Source organism: Centropristis striata, chromosome 4 (genome assembly GCF_030273125.1).
Source record: "Centropristis striata isolate RG_2023a ecotype Rhode Island chromosome 4, C.striata_1.0, whole genome shotgun sequence".
NCBI classification, from domain to species: domain Eukaryota; kingdom Metazoa; phylum Chordata; class Actinopteri; order Perciformes; family Serranidae; genus Centropristis; species Centropristis striata.
In genome coordinates, this window is record NC_081520.1 from 42,091,127 (window position 1) to 42,100,972 (window position 9,846).

Genomic DNA, 9,846 nt, shown 5'->3' on the forward strand with positions numbered 1-9,846 from the left:
ACAAAACCACAGATCAACCAGAAACATTAAGTGCTTGTCAAAAACATGTTGGGATGAGATCCAGCTCCTTTTCTCAGAGATCAGTGATAAGATGCAACAGATAAACTCTTAAAGGGGCACTCCACCGATTATATACATCAAGTTCAGTTCAATTTCCACATCGACTCCTATGCACCCTGCAGAAACCGTTGTATAATGTTTTTTCTGTGACTGACATCACTCCCTCGTCTACTTCTCCTTACAAACACTTAGTTACACTGTCTCCTAAAACAAACATTCCTATAAATTGACTAAAGTGCATTCTCAATTACATTTTGAGGGAAACTTGTTTTCTCCTGGATTGCAGTCACAGATTAAAAAACTTATGGGTAAAGTTGTGAAAGGGTCACAGTTTGGTTAGGTGTAGGTACCAAAACTACTTAGGTTAGTAAATGCTTCAGGTTAAAATAAATGTGTTTGCAATATAACTTGTAACAATTAGAAGCAACAAAACTACACAAGGTTAGGTGTAGTAAAAGATAAATAACTCGTGATTGACTTTAGTTCCATATTTGTTTGACTCATTCATTCACACATGATTATCAATGGACTCTGATTGTAAACATTTCCATCACGAACCAGAAGAAAATATGTTTCTCTAGAAACATAATTGAGGTTGAGTTGCAAGGGAATGTCAGATTTTAGGAGACTTGGCTGAGTGAGAAGGACATTTTGGAATTCAGAATCATTTTGCGTCCTCACTGACAGCTGGGGAGTTACACTCCTGCTTCTGCAGCCCTTTCCCTTTCACCGCAGAAATGTTGACTTGTCATTATATGTTCATAGATGGTTCAATTCCATTTAGTGTCCCAGTAAGCCAGTGAGCCAGCATGCACCGTACCAGGACCGCTCAAAGTCATCCATTATATTAGTTTTTCATACTGTGACAAACCAAACTTTCTGCTGTGAAAAGTGTCTATTGTTGCAACATTTGAAGACAATAAATAGTGCCTACATCTCAGCAAATGTGGTGTGCTATATAGTATTGTGATTTTCGGATAATAGCCCAAATTTGGGGTGTTTAAAGGTGCCAAAATACACAAAATATCAAGTTGTATTGTGGGAAATGTAGGATGAATTGTTTTAGGGTTTTAAAAAGCTGCTTTGATTACGATCACTCTCTTTTTACAAACTACTTCGCCGGACTGCCCCTTTAAAACTGAGACTCTAGCAGTATTTTTGTAGTGAGACGAGCATGCAAATGTTCTACCCATGAACGACCCATCATGCAAGACCCAGAGCAGGTCTGCACTCACACAGGTCACATGGTGAGGAAGACAAAAACAATCAGGACAAACAACGTTTTACAAGACGTTTCACAGCGAGGACGTGAAAGTGATGCACAGTCGTGTGTCTAATACCGTGCGGTAAGGCCAGAGGGTTTGGGATGTAAAGAAGATAGTAAGGCTCTGATTTCCTGACGATCCACCCGGTCGCTGCCTCTCTTTCCTCCATATTTCCTCCATGTTTTAGTTCATGAGCGCCATGGTGCTCTCAGGCTGGCCTCCAAAGATCCCAGAGAAAAACTCAAGTGCGAGGCGCACGTGGATGGGCACAAAGACATAAGAGGTGTAGATCACCATGGCGATGGCGGAGAAGAGGATGGAGTTGAAGATGGACTTTTCCCAGGGCTCCAGCACGTAGATGCCGGTGATGAGCAGGTACTGGTAGTAGAGCCAGGCCAGGTACTCCCGGAGGTTCTTAAAGCTCATCATGCAAGCTGCACAGAAGGGAAACAGGAAGAGAGGGTTTGTTTTTTTCTACATTAAATGCAAATGCCATGAAATAAGGTACATTATTTTTATTTCAAATATTAACCATAAAATGGAAGTTGAAATTGTATATTTCAATTGCTCAGTGGTCTTGAATGGCAAATACAGTGAATTCTATGTAAAAAAAAAATTAAAAAAACGTACAGTAAAACCTTTTATTTAACCCTTTATCAGGCAAAGAACTATATTTGGTAACTTCAGGTCATATTTCGAGAAAAAAGTTGCAAATTTACTAGATTAAAATGGCAAACCTACAAGAAAAAATTTGCAGATTTAAGAGGAAAAAAGTGGGAAAAAGCAATTTTTTTCTCCCAGATTCGCCACTTTGAATCTCATAAATCTGCACATTTTTTTCTCGTAGATTTGCCACTTTAATCTCATAAACTTTTTTCTCAAAATATTATTTTCGTATTTTTTTTTTAACACATTCTGGCAGTATGTAATATCCTCCAATATTCTCTAGGGTTGAAATTTGGAACTTGCAAGTATTTCAATGAGTGTCCTATTAAGGGTTAAAGTGGTGAATCTGGGAGAAAAAAGTTGCTTTTTCCCCACTTTTTTCTCGTAAATCTGCAACTTTTTTTCTTGTAGATTTGCCACTTTAATCTAGTAAATTTGCAACTTTTTTCTGGAAATATTACCTGAAGTTACCAAATATAGTTCTTTGCCTGATAAAGGGTTAAAGAAAAAAAAATGTTAAAAAGAAATTGTAAAAAAAATCTGAAAAAGTCTAGCAGCAAAATGTGCCGAACACCATCATTAGAGTTAACAAAAAAAAACTTTATTGTACAGATAGATATTTTTAAAAACAGATATTAAATGTGTGTATACCTATTTTTAGAGACATTATCTGTAAAATAACTTATGGTTGTTTACTGTTATTTGAATGTAAGTGTTTTACAATTATTATTTTTTTCAGTGTATCAGATAAGTTGTTACTTGCAACCTGGGGGATATTTTCACAATAAGAATGAAGAATAAAAAATCCACAATTGCAACAAAGAAAACTAAAAAATGCCTCATATGCTACAAAAACAATGCCTATCTACCAGGTGCCTGTCAGAAAAAATATGTTATGTGAAATTAGGAAAGATGAATACCTTAAATGTATCTCTAATCTAAACTTAGGAAAAGAGCCTGTGTCAGTATTTTACATTACTGTTTAAGCAGCATTGTAACTTTATCCAAGTAAAGCTGCTTCATACACTGTTGGGTAGCTTAATCTACAACAATGCATCATATTTTATGAGCCAGTTATGTATTTAAGACGTAACTCCTTGATTCAAAAAGTAACTAAACTTGTCAAACAAGTGTGGAGAAGAAAAAAGTACAGTATTTTCCTCTGAAATATTGTGCATGTAACATATAAACAGCATACTCAAGTTACAAGGAGTATACTTGAGTAAATTTACTTAGTTACTTTGCATCAGGATTAATGCATTAAACACAACTTGTGTTTAATTTGGTAAATTAACAAGGAAACACTGGAATTGACACTGATTGACTCTGGAAAAAAAATACAGAATGTACTGTGTACAAAGATTACTGTCATAATTACAAGATTGGGCTTTAAATATTCAGTCATAAATACTACAGATTTTATTTTATTAAGGTATTTTTTAAATATTTTTTTTATTTTTTAAATGAGCATACTTGGCATCCTGTGTTTATTTATGTATTGGTATTATTAGCATACTTGTTAATGTTTCTGTTTCTCTGCTTTTTTGCCTCCCTATATATTATTATATATTATTATAATACTATGTATTTTGTTTTGTTTTGTATTTATTTTTCTTTTGTGGTTCTTTGTTCTAATGTACCCTTTAAAAAACAAACATGTGGAAAACAGCTGTGGAATAAGTTATGTCTTGTACTGATGCTTATGAATGCTAATTTCCAATAAAAAATATATAAAGTAAAAAATAAACACTACAGATTAAGATATGTTCTGCTTCAGTGAAAAACAATGCTTGAGTGAATAAACAGTCCTTGTGGCTGTTTGTTTATTAATGTGGAGGTGTGAAAGTGAATTAAGAGCACATGATTAGCCCCCAGGGGCCAATAACAGGAGCTCAGGGTCCTACAGGATTACAGGTGTGTTTGGAGAGTAGCACCAATGAAATTAAACCCTGGAGTCACACATTATTATTATTATTTCTCTTGGCACACTCCACCCACGTGTTCCCACTCACATGGGACACTTACTAATAAGTTTATGTTATGTGAGCAGAGGAACGGGTAACACACACTTTAGCAGTTAAACGTTTGTCTAAATATGTGATTAAAGAAAAATGTGTGTATTTGAAGCTTTGCATAACCGCAGGCACTATTAGATCCAGCCACACAGGTGTGGGCGGGGCCAACAGGTGCGCTACAAGTGCAGGTGCACGTACCTGGAAAACACAGTGCGTCTTTTTTTATTATTAAAATAATACGGCAGAGCTAGAGTTTACTATACAACCAAGTTCACTTAATTTAGAAAAAAAAGTACAGTAGTACTGAAGGTACAAGCAAAGCGTTCAGGCGATCAGCATCATTGAATCTGAATTAGAAATAATAAAAAATATAAAGTTTGGCCTGCAAAACTAACTTCTGCAAATATTAAACTCCCTGTCATCATGTTGAATAAATAATGATCCGCACAAAGCAAAGACACATTTCCTCCCTATATGCCTTAGTTAATTGAGATTCTTTTAATAGACAGAATATAAGAGGGGATATATCAGCTCTTGATGTATTGTGTGTAACTGAATCCATATATTGGGACTCACCTTAGCAGCCGACGTGAGATCCCCTGAAATCTCCTGCTGAGAGATAAATCCAGGACCAGACAGACTCCAGCCGTCCCGCTGCTGCTGCTGCTTTGTGTAAACCAAAAGCTGCCGCACCAGTTCTCTCTGGCCTATATGTAGGAGGCCATACACACTGTGAGAACCACACCACACCCACTCCTAGTGCTTACACTCACCTGGCTCACGTAGCATGCAGGTGGAGTGACCGAGGACTACAATAACGCATAGGCTGGTATGTGTGTTTGTGTGTGTGCGCATGTGTGTGCAGAGAAAAGAAAAAGGATGAGTCGGTGTCTTTGGTTGCAGCTCTGTAAGTCCGCTGCTTCTTGTGCAGCATCTTTAAACTTTGTCCAGTCCGTGTCGCATCCATCCACCATGCTGCAGCCAGACACTGCGCCGCAGCTCCACCTCTGACGTAGCAGCAGCAGCAGCAGCAGGATGGAGAAACAAGCCGACAGCAGCAGCAGCAGTGGTGCAGCGGAGGGATGCTGCAGTTCATTATAGATATTATACAAACTAAATACTGAACAAACGTGAAATCTGAAATGATTTATATATTATGATACAGTTTTGCGCACAAAAAAACAAAACAAAACGCTAAACCATGCACCAACAGTCCTGCTTCTTTTATTATTTATGTTTAGACTAAATAATAATCAAGGTATAACAGGTCCATCAGAACACGCACCACAAGATTCATGAACAGTTTCTATCCTGCAGCTATCACCAGACTCAACTCAGAGCTGAAAACAGACTCACTGGTCCGACATCCACACCTAACACAATGCTCTGCACTAATTATATTATATAATAACACTATTGTTTTAATGCATACAATGGCACTAAGTTGATGGTACAGTGAATGAATGACATGAATAAACTAAGTGCTGAGAGAATGAGAATCTATCTTTTCTATTTACTATTTATTGAGATGAGATAAGAATGTATCTTGTTATTTACTATTTATTATGCTTTTTTATGAGTCCAGTACCTGAGTGCATTGAATTTCGTTGAATTTCTGTGCAATGACAAATAAAAATCTAATCTAATCTAATCTAATCTAATCTAATCTAACCCCTTTCATAGGAATGTTTTGCATGTTTTCTATAATATAACATCACTGCATGCAACATTTATATGACCAGTGTTTTCCTAGATACTATAATTAGCAAATTGGGGTAAAAGGTCAATCAAATCAGTCATCCGGGTTTACTCTCTGTCCTCATATTTAGTCTGTGTGTTTCTACATACAGGGAGAGTTACTGAGGTGTGTGACTGGTTTACCAACCAACGTTGGTCTTGCAAAAACACTAAAAGCCTGTTTACACACACAAAAAATACATTCAGGAAAGTATAAACTCAGTCGTTGTAAATTAGAGTTGAGAACAAACGTTTGCAGATATAATGGGACAAACCTGAACCTTCAATTAAAGGAGGACCAACAAGCAAAACACCCCTGAAAAGAAATCTGAGTATAAGCTGAGACGTTGCCCCCTTTTGTTTTGGGGCAATCAGACAAACAGTTATGAAATCTTATCTGTTATCTGCTCAGGGTTTGCTGACTTGCCTGGATATGCATTATTGATGTGTAAACACGGGCAGTGCCGCCGTGGCGCTCCGTTGGATACACTGTAATTTTGTCGGCGTCACAACAATGAGGACACATTGCATGAATAAAAACTTCCTCTTGCAGAGCTTTACCAGTTGTAAACTGTCCTGACATGCTCATTTGGATATCAGTATTCAAATCAGGACATCAGCCATCTTCATAGCTCAGCATCTTTGGTATTCTGAGAGGAAGTGGGTCTGTAACAGTAGAAATGAGGTAAAGGACAAAACATTTGGGTCAGTTTGTGCTCATGCAAAAGGTGTTGAGAGAATCAGGTCAACGGGAGGTGATCAGAGAAAAGGAAGCCCCTACTCTACATGTTGCTGCCCAAACCAACACACACCCAGAGAGGATTCACCTCATTCACTTTCCCAAGTAGATCAGATTACCATTAACAACTAGCTCAGGTTGGTGGAAAACAAGAGCAGCTGCCTCCCCCCCGGTCCAATAAACCCTGAAACACATTCTTCTGCTGGCTTAGATTACATAAAGCTTCATATCAGAGCGTCTGCCCAGTCGAACTACAAATCTGGTGACAAAAAGCCTCTAAAACTCACTTTAACTCTTATGTTTGGCTTCAATGCTGTAGAGAAGGCTCTGTGTGTGTGTGTGTGTGTGTGTGTGTGTGTGTGTGATTTAAAGTGATGAATCTGGGAGAAAAAAGTTGCTTTTTCCCACTTTTTTCTCATAAATCTGCGACTTTTTCCCCACAGATTTGCCACTTTAAATCTCTTAAATCTGCAACTTTTTTCTTATAGATTTGCCACTTTAATCTAATAAATTTGCAACTTTTTTCTCAAAATATTACCTGAAGTTACCAAATATAGTTCTTTGCCTGATAAAGGGTTAAAACATATTACTTTAAGCAACAATAGAAGTACCTGAGCTCGTATGTACAGGAAACAAACCAAAGACAAATAAAAACTGCACTCCAGCTCAAGAAAATTACATAATAGCAGATTCTGTTTTGCTGTAATGCCGTGTGTGTGTGTGTGTGTGTGTGTGTAGCTTTCATGATTTTAGTCACTAAATCATCAGGGATCACGAATAATGTTTTCTATTTAAATGTAAATATACAACAAGGTATCCTTCAGATTTTGTTCCATTAAAAGCAGCAATACCTTGATACCTTTGTTTCTATAAAATGTTGTAGAGTATTGTATAGAACATGTTCATTTCCAATTATTTTTGCAATTTTATTATTTTTATATCGCTATAATATGTAGAGCCTATTCATTTAATAGCTCTTATTTTATTCCTGTCAAATGTATGGATTTTGTGCGAAAAAAGTCGCAGATTTACAAGAAAAAAATATTTAAATATCATAAATCTATGCATTTTTTTTCTCGTAGATTTGCGACTTTTTTTCTTGTAGATTTGCCACTTTAATCTAGTAAATATGCAACTTTTTTCTCTAAATATTACCTGAAGTTACCAAATATAGTTCTTTGCCTGATAAAGGGTTAATTTTAATTATTTATATATATATATTATTATATTTATTAAATTTAATAAAATCTGCCCCCCAATTTTTTTTAACAATTAATACTTTTATCATAAAAAAATAACTTAATAAGCTCCTCATTTGATAGCTTCAATTGTCTTTAATGTAATTGTGTCATTATGCAAATATATAAAGGACTCTAGTACAGCAGAAGTTTAAATCTGTGTCTGTGTACCTTTGGTGTTTAAACGGTGACAGATTGAGATGGAAGTGTCTCTCTCTAAAGATCATACGAGATCATCTCTGTTATTCAGATCAAGCTTGAAGACATATCAGAGCAGAAACAGCTCTGTCTCTGGCTGGAAGGTGTTGCAGCTGTGGGAGGATTTGAATAAAGCCAGTGGCAGTCAAATGATATCTTAACAGACGAAGCCTCAGTGTGACTATTTGAATGCATTATTTATATTTAGTTAGAGGCCCAGAGCGCCCTCTGCTGGAGATGTACAGTGAAGCAGTTAATGAAACCACCATGTCCAAATTATATATTTCTATTTCTATATTTGGTTTCGAGTGTGCAGTATGTTCAAGTGACAAAAGAACACTGACTAATAAGAAAATAAGTAAATAAATAATAATAATACATATTTATTTGACATTAAGTGGCTATAATAATAGTTATTAATATTATTACTATTATTATTATAATATATACTGTTGCTGCCATTATTACTATTATTACTATATACTGTAATATTCTACTATTATTATTATTATACCGGCCTTACCAGCCTTATTTATTATTATTATTATTACTATTATTATTATATATTATATATCATATTATTTTACTTATAATTACTTTATTTATATTTTTCATTTTATTTCTATATTGTTTATTATCTATTATTACATATTATATTATATATAATATATACTGTACTATTATTATTATTATTATTATTATTATATACCGTCTAGTCACTATAGCATTGTTGCATCATATCACCAGTTTAATTACCTTCATCTTGTCAACCATCCTACCAACTGATGTTCTTTTTTTAACTTCTTAAGTGTTCTTCTTCTATTCTGTGTTTTTTTTCTATTGTTGTTTTTATTCATGCTGCCTCAGTATTTTATTCTATTGTATTTTATTGTACTTGAATACCGGACTGCTGTGACAACCGAATTTCCCTTCGGGGATGAATAAAGTAATCTATCTATCTATCTATCTATCTATCTATCTATATATAGAGATACAATTTCTTATTTTGAAGTATCAGGGTTTAGGCCTAGATAAGTATTTTTATACTTCAGCCTACTCCCTTTTTTTCCAAAACAAAATGATATCAGGAAATGCATATTGAATATTAAGTTAACTGGTTCTTATTTCTATCTTATTAGACGGGGCAGATGCATGTATATGTATAGGGCTTTATATACTGTATGTGTGTAAATGTTTATATGTTTATGTACATCTGTTTAATGGTGTCTATGTGAGTATGTGTATGAATATGTATATGCATCTAGCCTACGCTGTTGTAGTTTATGCTGTTTATTTTTTTGGTTCGAAAAGAAGAATTAATAAAATGAAAACAAATGAAATGAAAGTATTCTCAAAGCATCAGTATTGATTGTGTGCTTCTGATACTCCTGAAACCTGTTTTAAACCTGCAGTGTGGAACTTTAGTCTCCCACTTCTTGAAATGAGAGTAATTACACAAACACTGCTGAGATGTGCTTATAACAAATTCCAAACAGGCAAAATTTTAATGGACACTATTTTTTTTTTAAATTTCTACCAACCTGTCCAAGAGCAGTAAGTTAGTTAAGTCGCCACAGATAAAATTCTGGTTTACTGTGAATTACAGAGATCTCCATGTTGGCAACAGGCTCAATCAGGATTGTGTGTGTTCACCACCAGTTCAGGGAAATGGAGGGAGTTTGCTTGGAAAAATGTCATTAGGTTTTTTGTTACCCCAAGAAGAAAATATTTACAGAGTGGTAGAGATGAATCTGGACATTGCTGGAGACATTGTAATAATGTGATGGCTGACCACAGTCACATCTTTTGGTGCTGCCCAGTGATTCAGTGTTATTGGATAGGTGTAGTTGAAGAAATAAACTTAATTCTTGGTTTTGACATTGAATATAATTTTCAAACCGTTTATTTGTGCAATCTACCAACTGACC

At 35.3% G+C, this 9,846-nt stretch overlaps 1 protein-coding gene across 1 annotated transcript; it reads right to left on the reverse strand.

Annotated features, from left to right (window-relative positions):
• Positions 1 to 1,033: 1,033 nt before the first annotated feature.
• On the reverse strand, positions 1,034 to 4,851 carry sptssb (serine palmitoyltransferase, small subunit B). The gene is made up of 2 exons (XM_059331886.1): positions 4,583 to 4,851; positions 1,034 to 1,759 (listed from the first exon to the last, which is right to left on the reverse strand). The coding sequence occupies exon 2, from the start codon at positions 1,752 to 1,754 to the stop codon at positions 1,509 to 1,511; it is 246 nt and encodes an 81-aa protein (XP_059187869.1). The 5' UTR covers positions 1,755 to 1,759; positions 4,583 to 4,851; the 3' UTR covers positions 1,034 to 1,508.
• Between the last annotated feature and the right edge of the window lie 4,995 nt (positions 4,852 to 9,846).